The following is a 17,761-nucleotide window of genomic DNA, read 5'->3' as shown; positions in this document are numbered from 1 at the left end:
AAAATTTGGTAGGATGTGGGGGTGTGCGGGACAAAATATTTCAGCGCGGGCACGCAAGCCAGTCGCCTTAAATGCCGACAGGTATAATGATAGGACATGCTGCTAAAAGGGAGCCAGGGGACGCTATAGTAATTTGTTCGCGAGCACATGCAACCCACAAACTTTTGTTGGTGACTGCTCATGTTAGTCTGTAGTCATACATAACAAGTCTCCTTATATGCTTATCGATATAACTTTTGGAGCGTTCACTCAGCGTCACGCATCGATCTACAGCTTAAAATGAAGAAACTTTCTCGTTGGTCCTCCATACAACTAAGAAAAAAGAGAAGAGCGTTCTGAATTTCACCAGGCCCGATGACTGTCATTTTACCAATACTAAGGAAAAGGTTATTCTATTCCTTCTTGCGATTTTATTCGAACACCAAGGGTTTTCATATTGGTGGCGAGACAAATAGGACAGCCATATCTAACCAACGTCACCAAGAAAGTGAATGGGCTTTCGTATTAGTACTTTATTCGCCTTCAGGATTTTTGAGGTGGCTTCTGTATGAAGGTTTGCAGCGAAGAAGTGAGGAAGTAAGGAAGTTATTTTTGATAGTACGTTGTTCTTTTTTACGTATCATTCTAAGCAATTTCATTTGTGATTCTTTCTTTTTTTTTTTAAACGATGCATCACGGGTCTTCAAATTTTAAGCTTCAAATGGAGCCCGCTTTGCACTGTGATAATGTGTTCTGGAGGTATTGTCAACTCTTTCGGCCTGCCTTTGCAGCGAGTCGAAGCTGATTGAAATTTGTTCCGCACAACGTTCATAGATGAATTCCGTCTCAGGTGAGGTAAAAAGGGGCCCTATGACTTCCGCGATTATCATGAACAATACTCATAGACGCTAGAGATTTCTGGAATAATTTGCACAGTTCCTACATATATGTCTCAATCTATTCATATATATTCATACATCGGAGAGTAATAACTTTGTTACTGCCCTAAATGGTCATCCAGTGACAGATTTCCTGGCGTATGGCCTAGCTCGCATAAATATTATCAGGTGAAGATCAAAAAATTACAAGAGTTCAACGCTGCTGAACCGAATATTCAGCGAAAGCAATAGCTGCGGGTGACCGAGCGTTCTTCTTCTTCTCTTTTTCTTGTTCCTCAGCCCACATATAAAGCCCCGCTTTAACCAAGCCGTATGAATGTGCCTTGGTGGCCTATAGGGGTAACGTGAATGCCAGGGCCCTAGCAGGCTGATTCTCACATAACCGTCCCATGTGAAACGAGAGACCCAAGTTGGCAGCTCCTGCCAGCCCACATATAAAGCCCCGCTTTAACCAAGCCGTATGAACGTGCCTTGGTGGCCTATAGGGGTAACGTGAATGCCAGGGGCCTAGCAGGCTGGTTCTGACATAACCGTCCCATGTGAAACGAGAGACCCAAGTTGGCAGCTCCTGCCAGCTTGGGGTCGTCTACTGGGGTCGTATAAAGGTCGAAGGTCAATGGTGATCACCGCCGGGCCACGCTGATGGCTCAAACTGCGAGCAGTATTGTTTTCGCGACAAAATTAGCGGGACACTTCAGAGGATACGACGCGATAGCGGGCTGCTGCCCTTTATGGCGTTCAGCGTCGCATTTACTGTGACATACAGGCGCGTGACTCGTGGTACGTGCCGTCACTCGGATCACCCGCTGTCATGCCAGAGAAGATGGGCTGCGCGAAGCGCTTCTCCAAAGAGAAAGAACCCATGTGACGACTGCGTCAAGAGACGGGAAGTGGAGAGAACCAACACTTACGACATGCCAGTTCGCGCAACTTAGCGGTGTCCAGATGATGAGGCAAGGTTCCAGGATCACCAATGCGCGCCCATGTCAGCCGAAGCCGCCGGATGCCAGGGGCGGAAGAAACGGGGTAGCACTGTTAAAAAAAAAAAAAGAAAAAGAAAAAAATTAAAAATGAGAGAGAGAGAGAGAGAGAGAGAGAGAGAGAGAGAGAGAGAGAGAGAGAGAGAGAGAGAGAGAGAGAGAGAGAGAGAGAGAGAGAGAGAGAGAAAACTGCAAGGGTTAAATGTTTTCGAGGGAGATTGTCGACACTTAATTTCTTTTTATGCTGGTATTGTATTCGCAGCGCGTGTTCGCATACTGTACGCAGTCTGGCATGTTTCGCGCGGCATGTGGGAGTTGCAATTGCCAAAATCTCGGTTCGAAGCCATGCAGTTGGCGGTGCACATGTCGTTGGTGCGAATCTCTTTTGCGATCTACACCCCAACTTGACTGAGAGAAATGCTACATTCGACGAAAATTTTACGGCACCGCCGAGAAAGCCGTATGGAGGTGCAGCTCAGTGCAGAGTATATTAAACAAACGGCCTGTATACCGTTTTGTCTTCGCCTCGGTCGTGGATAGGTCTGTGTCACGAGATTATGCGGCATACATACTGTTTATCGTCCTCTTCTTCAACATCCAGCGACGCGCAGGGCATATATGTAACAATATAGATTGCATTATGCGGCTGCTTGATGACGTATTTTGCCCATCTGCGAGTACCCTACAGACACCGTCGGCTTTTCTAGTCTTTCCACTTAAAATCCAGCCCTTCGCTTATCAAGCTGATTGCTAATGTATCACCATCTTATCGATCGTTATTACAGCGTTGCATGCGAGTCGTCGGAGTCACGGCTGCAGGAGCGCCTATCTATCGCTCGGTGAAGGGTGCTTCCGCATAGATGACTCAGTAATACATAAAACTTCAGTTGTCTGATAAAAACAACTCCTACGTAGTACGTATGTACGTTTAAGTGTATTGAATACATGCGCGTGTGTGTATGTGCGTGCGTGTTACATGGAACACCGCATACACAATGTTACAGCGTAAGCATCCGCCCCCTTCGCATTTTATCAATGAAAGCCACTCAACTACCCGCGAATGGCGTTCAAGCTACGCACAGCGGGGCGTTTGTGGCAGAGGGTCAAGCACCCACTCTACGGCTATAGCGTGCAGGCTTGGCGAGGAGGAGCAAGCATTGCGCGTTTTCCCGCGGCTGTCGGCGCCTCGCGAAAGTGGCGGTATCGGAGCTGCCCATCGATATTAGCAGTGCGTGTCGACCCACATTTAGGTGATGCAAGGCGCCAACCTCGTTTGATAGGATGATTGCATTGGGATTTGTTTACGGGTGCGAAAACGCCGCACCGTACCACGTGTGCCAGGGAAGCACAAAAACGAGAGCAAGAAAAAAAAAGTACGAATAAAAACGGAACGGACCTGAGGGGAAAGTGGGCGAGAACAGTTCGAATCCTCTTTTGTCAAAGGGCAGCATATTGTGGAAGGAGGTGCAAGGACATACCGCCGCGTCGCCGCCACCGAGTTGTTTCCGCAGTTGTGCAGTGGGTTGTAGCTGGGATTACATAAAACACCTATCGTGGCGGTTGCATTCCTTTGTGGTATATGCAACAGACTATGCGTGTGCGCAATCGTTTGTAACTCAGACTAAGGCGTATCTTTTAAGCGCGTCGCCGCTTTCATACCGAGGTTACCGGCGGGGACTACGAAACGCTTTCACGTTATACTGTCACACTGCGCGCTTCTCTTATGACGACAGTGCGACACCGTATCCGGCAGATTTGTCATGGCGCGCCGTTGGAATGAGCCCGCCCCTGTCACGCTCGTCGCTCAGTTTGCGTTGAAACTGTACAGGCGAGAAATTCTTTTGGGGACGTACGCTGGACCTCTCCTGAATTGGTTGACAGCATTGCGAAGCATAGACCAGATTTTGTGCCGATTGCCGTGCCTTTGCGCGGCCGTTTCCTTGGGGACTACGCGGGGCTGCGGCATCTCCGCTGCCGCGCGTGTATACGCGGTAGCCACGATCAACTAGCCTTTGTGCGCTAGCGATTATTGCCGAAGATATTTACTCCGCACGATTGTTTTGAAGCAAATTTATTTGCTTTGTCGTAGAGTTAAAAATCGACGCATTATTTATGGGATTTAGTTAGACATTCACGTTAATGGCGCTGGTTTTCAGCATGCTTCCGCGATTGCTGCCGTTTCGGTACCCTGCAGCTGAGAAAAGTTTCTGAACAATTGCAGGCATATTGCTCTTATGTGCGACTCACATATACTTCTCTTCCAATGCGCTCTTCATCCTTCCTGGCAGCCATAGCGAACCTCGCAAATTAGGATGTGTTGTCTCCTGTGTGGTGGTGCGCCAGTCAGATCAACAAATTATCGCTGTATGCTCATCTCAGTTGCTAAGCTAACATCAGACAAGTTCTGTTGTTTCTTGTTTCTAAATAACGCCAAATTAGGATTGTTTCTTTTTATGCCTGGAAAATATACAGTGCCTATCAAACTGTTGCGCCTGCAGTCACGCATGATACATCTTTTTAAATAATGGACGTAATTGCATTGTCGTACATGCCAAAGAAAGGAACAACAGCAAAGGAATGCTAGCTGGAATATAACAACTCAGTTTTCGTCCTGTATTTGGAGATTAGCGTCCAGAAGTAGCATCGGCTCTGAGGCACGCCGTAGTGCAGCGCTCCGAAAATTCCGATCACCTGGGTTTTCTTAACGTCCACTGATATCACACACTTCACGGGCGCCTTCCGTTTTGCCTTCATCGAAGCCCGGCCGTCGCTTCCACGGTCGAACTACGCCTTCGGGCTGAACAGTCAAGAGCCATATCCACTCAGCCACCGCTGTGGGGCACAATACCGTTTCGCCCCTTGTATTAAGTCGAAAAATTATTAACAGAGTAGCCACGTCTCGCGATTTATGCAGCCAAAATGTGTGTATATTTTATTTCGAAACCATTGGTGTGTGTATGAAAGCGCTGCGTAGCCGTTTGGGCCAGCGTCATAACATGTAATGAAGGGGTGTTCTTATTTATTTTTTTTTTGTTACATCTCCGGCAGACTAACAGATACTACGCTCAAATATTTTCTACGCCGACTTCTCTTTGAAATGAGGAACTTAATAATTCGGATGCCTGGTGATCCCGCTTACATTTCCGTAAAGGAACGGTAAAAGACAGCCAAAGATGAACCACGTACTGGTAACCAAAAACACGCGTTTTACCCCAGCAACCTTCAGCGCGAAGCTCGCCGCGATCCGGTCACCTCTCACACCAAGGAGTCCGATACAGAAAAGCCACATCCACATGCACAAAATCAAAAAGTGAAAAAAAAGAAGAAAATACATGTGCTTTTATCACATGTGAAGGGCAGCCGAAAAAAAAAAAAAAGCCAGCTCATTTATGCGTTTAAACGGTGATTTCCAGCTTCTAAGCCGCTTGGTAACTACCCTCGGATATCGTGTAAATGGGGGAACAGCGTGCCTCAAATTGTTGCCGTACTCTCTCGAACAAGGAAGAATGATAGTAACAACGCATAGAGTTCCTTACACTACCTAGAGGGAAAGCTGAGGGCGCTGCACTTCAGCCACCATGGGCGCGCTAAGAATCATGGGCCGGTGTGCTACTTGTTGCGGGACAGTCGGTTTTTCTCGGGTACGTGGAGTGGCGTTACTGCGAGGTTTCTTTATCGTCATCATCATCATCTGAAGGTGCGTACATAGACCGCGAAAAACATAGTAGCGAAGGCGCAGAAGCAGACGTCGCCAATAAATGGTTTCTGTTTCCCCAAATGCCACTAAAAACTTCCTTAAGTGATTGTACAACGATAAATATTTTCATAACATTTTTTTTTTATTTCAAAGTTTGCCTATTAAGTGCGAAATATTGGTATTTGTGCTGCTCAAAACTAAGCCAATAGGAGAAAGAGCCATCGCTTATATTGGATAAATCTCACACTGGCATTCTGTTTCTCTCTCTTTTTGCAATTTATAGTCACAATATTCAATCTTAGGACGTTGTTTACGGTAGGACAACGTTTATCTTTGCATTAGTCTTGGCCAAAAGTTGTAGTTCTGCACTCGGTAGCTCTCCGGCCCATGATGCTTTGAGCGCCCATGGTGGCTGAACTGGCCGTCTGGAAACTCCATGTAAACTCCCACAGACGGCAGCACAGCTTTCCCTCTAGGTAAGAGTAAGAAACTCTATGTAACATCGCACAACACAAATCTACATGTATTGGTTGTCGAGAGCGTCAACGACAGCACTGAACAACGCATGGTTGCAAACACGTATTGCACGCAAGATGCTCGCCCAGGCGACCCGCCGTCAACGGGCCACGCGTGCCCGACAGATGGTGCCTGGTGTCGAGAGTAGGTAGCGAGCCTAGCATCACGTTGCGCCGCAGCTCACTGAGAGTAGGAGCGCGTTAGTAGTCTGTGCAAGGCATGGCGCGAGGACAAACAAAAAATCTGTTTTATATAGGGATCATTCGAAAGTGGCCAATAATGTAAGCTATTTTAGCAGTAAATGGACCATTAATACCAAGCTATGCGCCAAAATAACCACGCCGTTTCAGTGTCTGTCTCAGTGTCATTCAGTTCTGGGTAGAAATCGTCCGGGCGATACGTATCACCCATTTAACGGGCCTAAAGCGATGTTGAAAGAAATCATTTTCTGTCACTGATTTTGCTTTCTCGGTCGTTTTTACAGCCACTGAGAGCCTCATTTCAAATGATTTGATCTAACCCGTATGCAGGGAAGCGCGTAAGCCTCCGACGTTTCGCGCGAACGACGGGAAGCCAACCTAGTACGTGTACCCTGCCACCTACGCTCAGCTAGCCACCGTTTTCGAAACCTTTTCCATTCTTAACAACCGCTGCGTTTGGTTAGGTAACGTGAATAATGTACATGCTACCGTAATCGCAAAAACACAGGGAACCATTCCGGTAAGCACTTCGAGATCTTAACTTCTCTTAGCATGGACGGCGAAAATTTCCCAGGCGCAAGAGCAAAATACTGAAAAGCTCTGTTGAATTATTTGTTTCTTTAGGAGCTTAAAAGGAAACTGCACCGGTTTTAGATTTCGATGAGTTTCGAGCTGTTTAATTATTATAGCTTGCACATTTGAAACAGTGGCACAATTAGCGATTAAACCCGCGACGGCTATTAGGCTTCACCGCACTGCACCGCGACGGGTGGAGGACGCATGATGACGTCATTAACGGTACCGGTACGTTCCCTGCATAAAAACTCTTGGTTTGAAGAAATAACAACAAGGCTCCCGAAAACAAAGCCCTAGAAATGTTAATTAGCACCGTCAGAAAAGGCGCAGCAGGACGTGGACGAAGGCAACGAACATCAGAAGTATTATCGTCCGTGACGTCATCACTGAGCTTCTCCGCGGAACTTCAGTGTTGTGAGAAGAAGTTCAAGGTTTAATCATTGATTATGCCATGAGTTTGAATGCTAGAGTAAAAATTCCTTACATGCATTATATAGATCTACAGGCCTATGTAGATTTGAATCCTTGAGTATAGCGAAATTCTCGAGAAGTGATGCAGCTGCTTTTTAAGTTTCCCGCTTATGCTTATAGCTATGTACAAATAATCTAGTTCAAGTTTCTTCGTCCTCGCCTTACGCTTTCGCGAACGAGCCGTTATCACATTGAGACCGCGTTGTCAGAGGACCACCTCTTTCAACCCGTGTACTCTGCAGTACAACAGCATCCCGTGGACATAAAACCGGGCAGCGTGCTACCAAGCCGTCAGGCATTTCAGTGTTGAAATAAATGTGATAACGCTCACGCATTAGATACCCTGACCAAGAAAAAGCGAATGTGGTTTAAATTAAACTTAACGATCCAGCAAGCCCGCTCGTAAATGCACATGAAAATAAGAAAGCACCAGTACAAAAAGTATACAGAAGCGTCTCTTTTGCCTTTGTATTGCTGCGGTTTTTTTCCCATCTTGAGAAATGAGTCGGTCTGCAAACGCTTGGTTTATGTATGCATCGTTCTAGTTAATATTTTCATTACGCTGGCTGGCGAAAGCTGAATAACTTTTGTTCGTGTACAGTTCCAAACAATTCTGTGACGAGATCAGGCTCAAAGCTTTATTTGATTAAAGCCGCAAGAGACGCGAGTAAGAACGACGTTGTGAATGCAGAGTGTATGCGTACGCCGAGAGTATCATGTGAGATGCTGAGCGCGTGGCTACTTCTCTGCGACGCGTATGCAGTGGTGGACGCCATGGGCCGCCCGCCGGCCGGCATCTTCGAGGGCACCATCACGGACTTCGGTTCATTCGACCAGTGCCTCGAGACACGCGCCCAGGACTCGTGGGGCGACGAGACCTTCCGCGGCCAATACTGCTCGCTATTCCTCAAACCTAACATCGACACTAGCCGGCCCGTCAGCTTCCTCAGGAACAGCCGCAGGGTAAGCGTTATATCTCGCGGTCCAACAGCAGCGCTGGTCACATCGATGCAGAACACAGCGTTCGTTCGCAGAACCTGAGCCGCATCATGAAGTCCATCTGGTTCCCGGGGTTCCGGCTGGGCATCTGCGTGCCATCCGCGTGCTCCCGGAATGACATCGACGTGCTTATCAAATCCGGTGGGTACAAGTGCTTTGCAGCGTGTACGCGTGAACTATTGCGTCCGTTGTTGAGCGTCAACTTAGCGTTACGCGGCCCATGCGAAACGACTCGCACTAACCAGTAGTCACAGCAACGATGTGATTTAGTCCCATATTGTAGAAAGCTTATCCGATCATAGTGTAGAATGCGCAAGTGATCGAGCCTGTTTGGTAGCCCATAAGGTTGCCTGCAGAGCCAAAAAGGGTGTAAGCTACACAATCTCATGTACTGCTTCAAGAAGAAACCAGCCTCAAAGAGGCTAGCCTACAGCAACGACGTATAATGCGTTATCCCTTAGCCTTCCAAAACAGACTATAAACAAGCGAAAGCATGTCTTTAGAGCTCCTCCAGCGCAAAAGTCATTAGCTCCTAACTTGTTTACCTTTGTTTTGTCTTTAAAATGCTCAACTGGGAACGAACGCGTTTCCTCGAGTCACCCGCGCTCAACGTTACCGGGAGCAATGGTCAACATACAGTCGAGATGCTCAAGCGACCATGTGTTTCCGGAAGTCAGGACCACGGGTGTTTATAGTGTTAAATATGAAGCCTGAGACTAAGACCTCTTCAGAAAAATGCTACAGAACAGCTCGCTCAGCTACCGTCTTTCCAAAGTGACCAAGTGGGATTAATATAACCTATGTAAAGACAAACGTCTGAGAGGTGTGAATATACAGTGACACGCGATGAACTTAACTGTTCGCCGCCGCCTGCAGCACTCCAAGGACTCCCCTTGGAGTCTTTTCGCGCAAAACGTCTAGGTGGCAAAATGTGAAACACATGAAAACAGTGAACGTAGTTACATTATATAGCTTACCGCCAGGGCTTTGTGTACTCTTACCATTGAAATAGGAGGATTTTCTCATTGCGCGTACGCCTGCGAGTATGCAGGTCGAGTCGAGGTGCGAAATTAAAGATCACATTACCGAGTCCACAGTTTGCAACCGCTGGAGATGCCCCGGAAGAGGCAACGTATAGCCACAGAAAAGGCTTCTTGCTCAGAGCGAGAGCGTTAAGCAAGCTTCGAAGGGCGGAATTCACCAGGAAGACTACCAATGATTCACTGTATTCCTATCATCGGTGAGAATAGGGCCAAGCTTGCCCCGAAGGAAGACCCTTAAGACCTGAAGAGATCGTTTTTGTTATCGAATGGCAGAAATCAGTCTGCTGTCAGAACTGTCATCTTTCTTCCTCATGAAATGCCGCTCCGCCTTCCTCGGCGTTGCCCAAAGATTCCCATATATACAAGCAGGGGCCTCGAAATTGTTGTGAAAACTTGAACATCGAAGTTGCTGCCACTTTACTATAGTAAGCATTTTCCCAATTATATCTACAGGAACGCATTCTAGGAACTCTTTTAATTGTCCACATTGACATCAAGGCTCATTTTTGAACCACGCAGATGGATAGCAAACGTAAACAAACAAAAAAAGGAAAGAATTGCTCCCCTTACGCTCAGGGACCGTTGATCACTTCAGCCAGACGTCAGTTCAATGCACCGTCAGGTCTATAGTTGTGGGTGAAAAAGTTTGCCGAAAAACAGTACGCCATTCACCACTGGCAACACAGGGGTCCAAATTGCCAATGTGATCTACTAGTCGCCAACGGTAACACGTATTCCTAGCGTCCTATACAAAGTGATGGGTGCTAAGTCCCCGCAAAGCATTAGAACAGCTGGGCATCGGTCACAAAGCTGCTGTAGAAGCCCATCCAACAAAAACTTTCGCGGAGGCACGTACACGGATGAAACGGAAAGTCTTCGCCAGCCGAGCTGTATCTTGACAGCCTCGCGGTAACGTCTGAACGAAATTCGGTGACGCACAAAAAACAAAAAAACATGGGTAATTTTCCAACATATGCGTAATGTGTGTAGTTCAGCACTTCTTCCAGGAATGGACTTTGGGGTGCAGTTTTTATGGGACAATTAACATACACCACAGAGATCAACTTGCGAGTAGGGCTTCCGAGAGCGCCATTACCGGAATGCGGGTTTCTTTCAAAAATACTTTAAGTTAACCCAATTGACTAACATGTTCAGTACAACTTGATGTGATCAGTGTTCGGGAGCCTAGACTTCACCGCAGTGGAGCCATGAGAAGTCGAGACAGGGAGGCAGGAGCAGCGAAGGAGGAGGGTCGAAGAAAAACGTTTTATACAACTTTTTCATGATGGGATATGTACAAGTTCAAGGAAGAAAATGGAGCTATCGGTGGAGATCATTTCCGCCGCTTAAATAAGGTCGGTTATCCCCAGTTCCCTAGCTGGGAAACAAAGTTCATCTGTACAGTTCAACCAGTGGGGCCACGGGACGTGCGACAACAGGGCCTCGAAAAAACACGCACAAAGTCAACATACCCTAATTTTTCTTTCCTAGTTTGAGTGACGCACTCCGTAAAAAGATGTATACTAAGGCATAGTCTAGACAACCGCATTTGGTTTGCACGATTTGCTGAAACATGACACTGTCCTTTTTGCATGTGAGTCCGGGAGCGTTCCGGTTGCTCGGGAGGAGAGGCACTATTTTTTGATACAACTCATGGAGGAAGGAAACAACTCAAGAGAGGCCCTGATGTCATTTTTTTTTAAGCCGGCGCGGCCGCGCCGCGACCTGATGCTGCAACGTCTCTCCTCCTCCTTTACCCTCCGCATTTTCTTTCTCCGCGACGCTGACGTACCTAGGGCCCTTAGCAACGTTGTTGCTAGTGGCCCGAGGTTTCATAGCAACAGCGTCGCCGTTGCTAATGGCCCGACTTGGCTAACCCTAAATTTTGACGCCACTTTCGCCACACTTTCTCCAATGCATTGGGAATGGCAAGGGCCTCTTCTAAGTTGTTTCCTTCCTCCATGATACAACTCGAACGTCTGACTTGCACTCGAGGGGCTATGACATCTGGCAGGAATGTGGTCATTCAGTAATGTGGACAGATTTTGCAGAAGCGACTCGAGCATCAGACTCGGGAAACAGCTAGATTTTCATCTGGTGGTGACTTCTCTGTAGGGCACTGACGCGGAAGGTGCAGCCACCGAAAGTCGCTGATTGATCGCCGTCGTGGTTTGCACAAAGTCCGCTTTGCACGCAATGGATGCCCCCACACCGATTTCGGCGTTGACACCTGGTGTAAAATTTGGCCGCTTGTAGAAATCGCTGGAACCCTGGACGACGGGGAGGTTTCTTGGTGAATTCGGTTGCCAGATGCTTTTCTAAGCCAATGTCGATTTTATCACAGCGTTTATCACAAAAATGCACAAATTGATTAAAACTGTAACTTGGATGCTCTAAAAAGCGAACTAAAGGAGAAAAAAAAAATAAACTTCCATGCTTGCACAACTTCTCTTCGCCATCGCTTTTTTTTTTTCTCACAGAGCGGCCACTTCTCGCACACATGGCCCTTGTTGCCCGCCTAGATATAACGGCATCAATGGCCAACACCTCAACTGCCGAAATTCGTGTGACGGCGTATTAAGACAAAGCCGAGACAGCGGGCGCTACACTCCCCAGAAATTGCTCCTCATGCAGTTATTTCTGCAAAGAGAAATGTGTATAGTTAGAAGCAATATGAAAAGGAACGCGGGAGCGCGTGGCCTCCACGCTTTGCAAAGCGCTGCCACCGACAAATGATAAGAATCAGGTGTAAAGGCGCATGAAAAGTAAGCTTCGACGGCTGCTCTTTCCGAGCATGTCCCTGGTGCCACCTATTCACGTCTTTTTTTGGTGGCAGCGCTTTGCGAAATGCGAAGGCCACGCGATCCCGTGTTCTCTCTCATATTTCTAGTTGTACACTTGTTGGTATAGGCTATGTAAAAGCACCGATGAAGACTCGCGCACGTTGGTGTTCTAGAGGATGAAAATTCTTGTAAAGAAATTACGTCAGCTTCAGTGCCCATGCTAAAGTAAATTCTGTACGTCAGAAGGGGCCGCCTATAATAATGGGGGTGGTATGCAGCGGAAAACATGCCGTCTAAGTTCAAGCATTTCTGGGAGGAGTAATGGCCTCTGCTGTCGCACTGCAAGCGTGTCGAGGGAGACTCGACGTGAGCTGATTGATTGATTGATTGATTGATTGATTGATTGATTGATTGATTGATTGATTGATTGATTGATTGATTGATTAATTGATTGATTGATTGATTGAAAACTTCTTTATTTACAGAGTCTTGTTGACCATGTGGGTGGGCCGCCTAGTCCGGTTGTCCACTGGGCAAAACTTTCAAGAGCTGTTTCTCTAAAACTTACAAAGCGCCTGCTCATGGTTGAAATTAGATACTGGTAGCCAACCATCAGCAACCGCGATATCAGTTTTAGAATTTCGAAAGCGCTAATGGGCTCACCGCAGCATCAAAACAAATTCTGGCCAGCCGTCTTTGCCCGTGAGCCCTAAACCATGTGGTCGTATAGCACTAGCAGCCAAACTCATAAGCGCGTCATTCGACAGCGTACATGTCCAGCAGCCCATCCGGTTCGGAGCGGCGAGTCAGTGCGGCTACGCAACCATAAAAGTAGTAATTATTGCATTAACTTTCATAATCCGTCCCAAGTTTTATCATTTTTTTGGTTGCGTACTGGGTTGGTTAGTTACATCCAGTCACCAGCAGTAATTCGCCGCCGCTTTTATTTCTCTTTCCTCTTGTTTTCGGGGCTGTGCTGAACGGGTTAGCGAGTTTGCACACAAGGCACGTAAGGGAGCGCCAGCAGTCAGAGCTTAACGAATGCGAGCTGGTTGTGCCACGTAATTCCGATATTATAATCGTTGCTCCGTTTGCGCGATGTACCGCATAGCGCTCGTGTACGGATTTTTTTTTTCTTTTCTCCTGAGTCCAGTTGTCGATTCCATTGACTGGGGGCGGAGGGGGGGGGGGGGGGGTATGTATATATATATATATATATATATATATATACTTCGTTCTCAAACTTGTTAATCGAATCGAATTTCACTTTTCGTAGCCATTTTCGATCGTGATTGGTAGCTTGCTTTTTGCGCCAAGGTGCGGTACCAAACATAGATGGGTCGTTTTGGATGTTTTTGCAGTGTCTGGTGCTTTCTCTGAAAGCTATCCTCCGTTATTAATCAATTCACCTCAGTTGAGCGGAGAACATGTAAGCTCCACGCAACCGGAGGTCTCCCTCGTTGCTCTGTTTTGACCATCCCGCGCATAGTGAGAGGTATCGAGGATCACCTCCTCTACAACCACGCTGTCAGTGGCGGATTTGAGAGGGAAGTGAATGGTGGGTGCATCCTCTTCCTCTCCAATTGAGAAACTTTCACTGGGATAAACTACGTGAGACACCTTTTTTCTTTTGGTGCTGAGAGCCACAAATGCAATGATCAAATAGGACAACCCTCCCCCCCCCCCCCCCCCCCCTCCAGCAGCTTCTTCCAATATCGTAACGGTTGTTACACTAAAGAATTGCTGTAACCGCTGATGAACGAGGGCACCGAGCGAGCTGAATCAGGAAGGCTGGCAACAGGAACGGACGGGCACTTTAACGTCCTCTACTTCGTCCCATTTCGCTCCTTCTTCTAGCTATAATGCACGTGTCACTGCCCCCTCCTCTGGAGCATCGCCCCGATGCGGTGTTACCGTCAGACAGAAGAGCGGGAAGAAAAAGCGTTCAAGAGTTACACCAATGGTCTGGCATCACTTGATAGACTGCATGCAGCCTGAAAGCCAGTCGGAGGTTCGCTCGTAGTAGGGCTTCAATATATTAGCCCCTACACTGAGTCCGCCTAAAATTGGAAGGGTAGTAGTATGCAGTTTTATGGTAGTTTCATGTCTGTCGCTGAGACTGATGCTGTAAAGAGGCGAGTGAAGATAAAATTACACGGGTACACTCGTTTCCTTACGTCCTTAGTTTCGTTATTAGTTCGTCCTCTGTTTCGCTGCTTTTACGACGTCTACAACTTTACTTTTAATTCTTTTGTACTAAAGGATTTTCGAGCCGAGGCTGAGTGGGGCCTTCGACAATGCTGAGCTGGTGGCACCGCTGCTGAGTATATCTACGCAAGCAAGGATTTCGAGAACTCACCGGGAAGCTCTACAAGGTTGCCTCCGCCGGTTACGCTTGAAAACACACGTAGTACCGGCATAATAGAGATACGGCAGTAATATAAAAGTCTCAAAATATATGACGGGTCAAAACATGCATGAATGTATGCTTGAGTGACTGTAATGGTAGGCAACGCGCGACGCATAAACAGAAACAAAAGTAGACATGCTTGGAAATAGAAGCCTGGCTTGCGGACCATCGCGTAGTTCATTTGAAGTTAAGTGCTGTTTGGTTTATATTCGGTCTCTGTGTTGACACCGGCCTTTCTACACCGGCTCACTACGACATGGTGACGTGTGTACGCGCTAAGTGAAGCTGACAGGAACCCTCGTAAACACGGCCTCGCGCGTTCAGCAACAACAAGCTCGTCGTTGACGCATTGGCGCTCCTTCGGCCTCGCCGCCTTTGACACATGCAATACATTTTTTCGCCAGCAGAAGGCAACTGCCAGTGGCGCCCATAAAGGGAAGAAAGAAAGATAAAACAATAATGCATGTCTTTGTGGTTTGCCTAAGGATGCGTGCCTTCCGCGAAGACTCGTGCACAGGCTCGCCCGGCTGTTTGCAGGCGCGGCCGCCGGAAGCACCAACGTTACCGCGTACGCTCAGCGCGTGGCCTTGGATCCGCATGGTCGCCTTATGAATCCAATTCTCCCGCGCGGACTAACTGAGCGAGGGAGGCTGTATTTGACAGCAGAAACTTCGCTCTTGATGTAAGAGCCCCCCTCGGCCGACCTCGCGGTTCTCTTAATGACGACGCAGCTTTCTCCGGCTTCGGTCTATCGCTTATATGCTGCTCCTACTTCTTTGTTTTCCTTTATTTCTTGCATCTTCTGAAGCACGCGCGCGCTCAGCCGTCACTTCGGCGGCGACAGTTTCCGTTATTACCGGCAGGTCCTGCAGCGCAGATTTAGCCCAAACTTTGCAGGGATTTTCCCCGCGTCTAAATCCTATTCGTCATGCTATGCGAACTTCCTTGCTTTTGGTTCCGTATTTCATTCTCGGCAGACACCAACATGAATAATGAACTCACTATGCAGCGCGTGCCGCTAGACGCGTAGCCGTTCCGCTGCGTTGACCCTCTCGGTGGCTAGAGCGTTCGACGCTTAAGTTCAAGGTTTTGGGCTCGATCTTCCCGCATTTCGATTCAGCTACACCTCAAATATGCCGCGTACCTCAAATATGCGTGTTGCTTTGGTGCGCATCAGAGAGTCCTCGGGGAGTCGGAGTTCTTCTGGTGCAGTCAGTTTCGGCGTGATTCGCACGCACAAAATCTCATTAGTCGTCATCGGGCCCCATTAGGTGGTTTTCAAGCTTTCTGAATGTTAAAATTAAGTAACCGTACAAACTATAGCTAACCAACGCTCGCAAACAATCTGCTTCCGCGGCGGTGGCCAAACTTCTGCCTTTCACTACCCTGATTCAAACTCAAAAACAATATTTGGGGATCATTCAAAACTCATTTTACCTTGCACTGTTATCCATCCATTTATTACTACTCTCATGTTTACTGCGAAGAAAAGTTGCAAGCATTTATAAAGTTTGCCGTTCGCCTGGTGTATTTATCTAATTGCTCCCTCACATTCTTTATATTTTTTCTTCCGACTGTGCACTTCCCGCTTGCGAGTCTTGTCGATTTCACGTTTTTGAGTGTGCGCAGTTTGTGTCTTCTGCTGTCCGCGTTAGCTGAATTGTACAAGCAGCGGTCACGGACACAAAGGTGAACGGTATGGCAGACAGACAACTCAGCTGCCAAGGGAGATAAAGCGCTCTCTGTCGCTGATTTGTGACTTTTTTTTTTCTCTCTCTCTCTCTCTTTCTGTCGCAGCCTTTAAGAACTACGGCGTGAATGCATCAGTGCCTCTGTGCGACGTGCAGAGGGACATACAACTGGACAACCTTCAGCATGCGGCGCTGTAAGCACCTACCGCGAGTACACGAGTTCTTGTTCACCAACTCCTTGTGCGCAGCTGCGCACGATCAAGGCCTGACCCAGTGTGTTTGGAATGCGGAAAGGGAGATGCAACTGGCGAACGCGTTTAAATCTGAATGCGTCCACAATATTTGCGATTTCTCCTTTACATCTCCGTGCATACTTCATCTCTTCACATATATAGTCACCGGGTACAGACAAAAGTGTTAGCGAAGCTAACTACACGAGACCATGTGAGAAATATATAGCTCCGGAGAGCGCATGCAGTTGGCGATATAGAACTGGTTGCAGCGTTGACCTTTGTTTCGCCACTTTGTTTTTAACGCGACATTTGCAAGGCTTCCGCGCAGCAGAAAGTCAGGTGTCGACGTTGTAGTATAGTTAGCGTTAGGAGCGAAAAATCGCATGCATGCCTCTGGCAGGTGATAGTTGGAAGGTGCCATGGCCAGGCACTGATTGGTTGGAGGGTTGTGTGAAGTCACGAGGCCCCATCTATTTGAGATGGAAACCACACCGTCCGCGGGACCCTTGGAACCCGAGACAAACCACACAGGCACGTTCTAAGGATTGGTGAAAGCGGCGTTTGAAGCGTTAGAACTCTATATTCTCACCGTTAAGAGAATACTTCCTCAGCTCACGCGTTTGAGACTCCTGATTGACGTACAGGGTACCACATTTGCGAAGCGCTCGGAAAGGCCTCTCCTTGTTTACCGTGCGCTTACAGGTTGTGATTGACGATTAAACAGATGACGCCCGTTTTGAATCTAGTTAGTAACAACACCACATCAGCATTTAGAAAACAAAAAGGATTATTGAAGAATCCAGGGTAGTTGTGGGGTCATTTGGGACAAGTTAGTTCTGAGCAAACCAGGGAATTTCTCGGCGGTACAGTATACAGGCACTAATTTCCAGATGCTGGAGACTAATCCCTAAACGCGACAATTTTCCGCTTAATTTAGAGCACTTTGTACATTTCTGAAAGTCTGTGCATGGAAAGTATCCTGCTGGTTTTCGCGTTCTGGCGCTTGCAGGATCTGCTTGTGCATGATCTTGAGCATGGTGGTCTTGGGGACCCTGGTGGACGTCTTCCTCAGGAACCGCCAGCACAAGGACCGTAAGCCTCGTGCGTGCCATCACTTCCCTTTGCTCTTTTTTTTTTAATTCGTTGGACAGTAACGGTGCTGTCCAACAGGTTTTGCACAGAGTGTCTCCCATTACACTTTTCTTTCCCCGGGCCGAAACAAGCGCTGCTGTTGCTAAGGTGTTTCGACAGCTAGGTGGGTTCAGCCGCTACAGCCATTTTAAA

General features: G+C 47.6%; 1 protein-coding gene across 2 annotated transcripts in view; it reads left to right on the top strand.

The window, feature by feature from the left end:
- Positions 1-17,761, top strand: part of LOC146202386 (nose resistant to fluoxetine protein 6-like) — an 85,881-nt gene that overhangs the window by 30,133 nt on the left and 37,987 nt on the right. For both annotated transcript variants that reach the window (XM_084588141.1, XM_084588139.1), the window contains exons 2-5: positions 8,082-8,281; positions 8,353-8,458; positions 16,351-16,438; positions 17,487-17,578. In XM_084588141.1, coding sequence (XP_084444267.1) covers positions 8,082-8,281; positions 8,353-8,458; positions 16,351-16,438; positions 17,487-17,578 — 486 coding nt within the window. The remainder of the gene's footprint in view (positions 1-8,081; positions 8,282-8,352; positions 8,459-16,350; positions 16,439-17,486; positions 17,579-17,761) is intronic.

The sequence above is a fragment of the Amblyomma maculatum genome, chromosome 1, assembly GCF_055883805.1.
Source record: "Amblyomma maculatum isolate TAMU_Amacu chromosome 1, ASM5588380v1, whole genome shotgun sequence".
Lineage (NCBI taxonomy): Eukaryota > Metazoa > Arthropoda > Arachnida > Ixodida > Ixodidae > Amblyomma > Amblyomma maculatum.
This window is presented reverse-complemented; position numbering and strand designations above follow the sequence as displayed.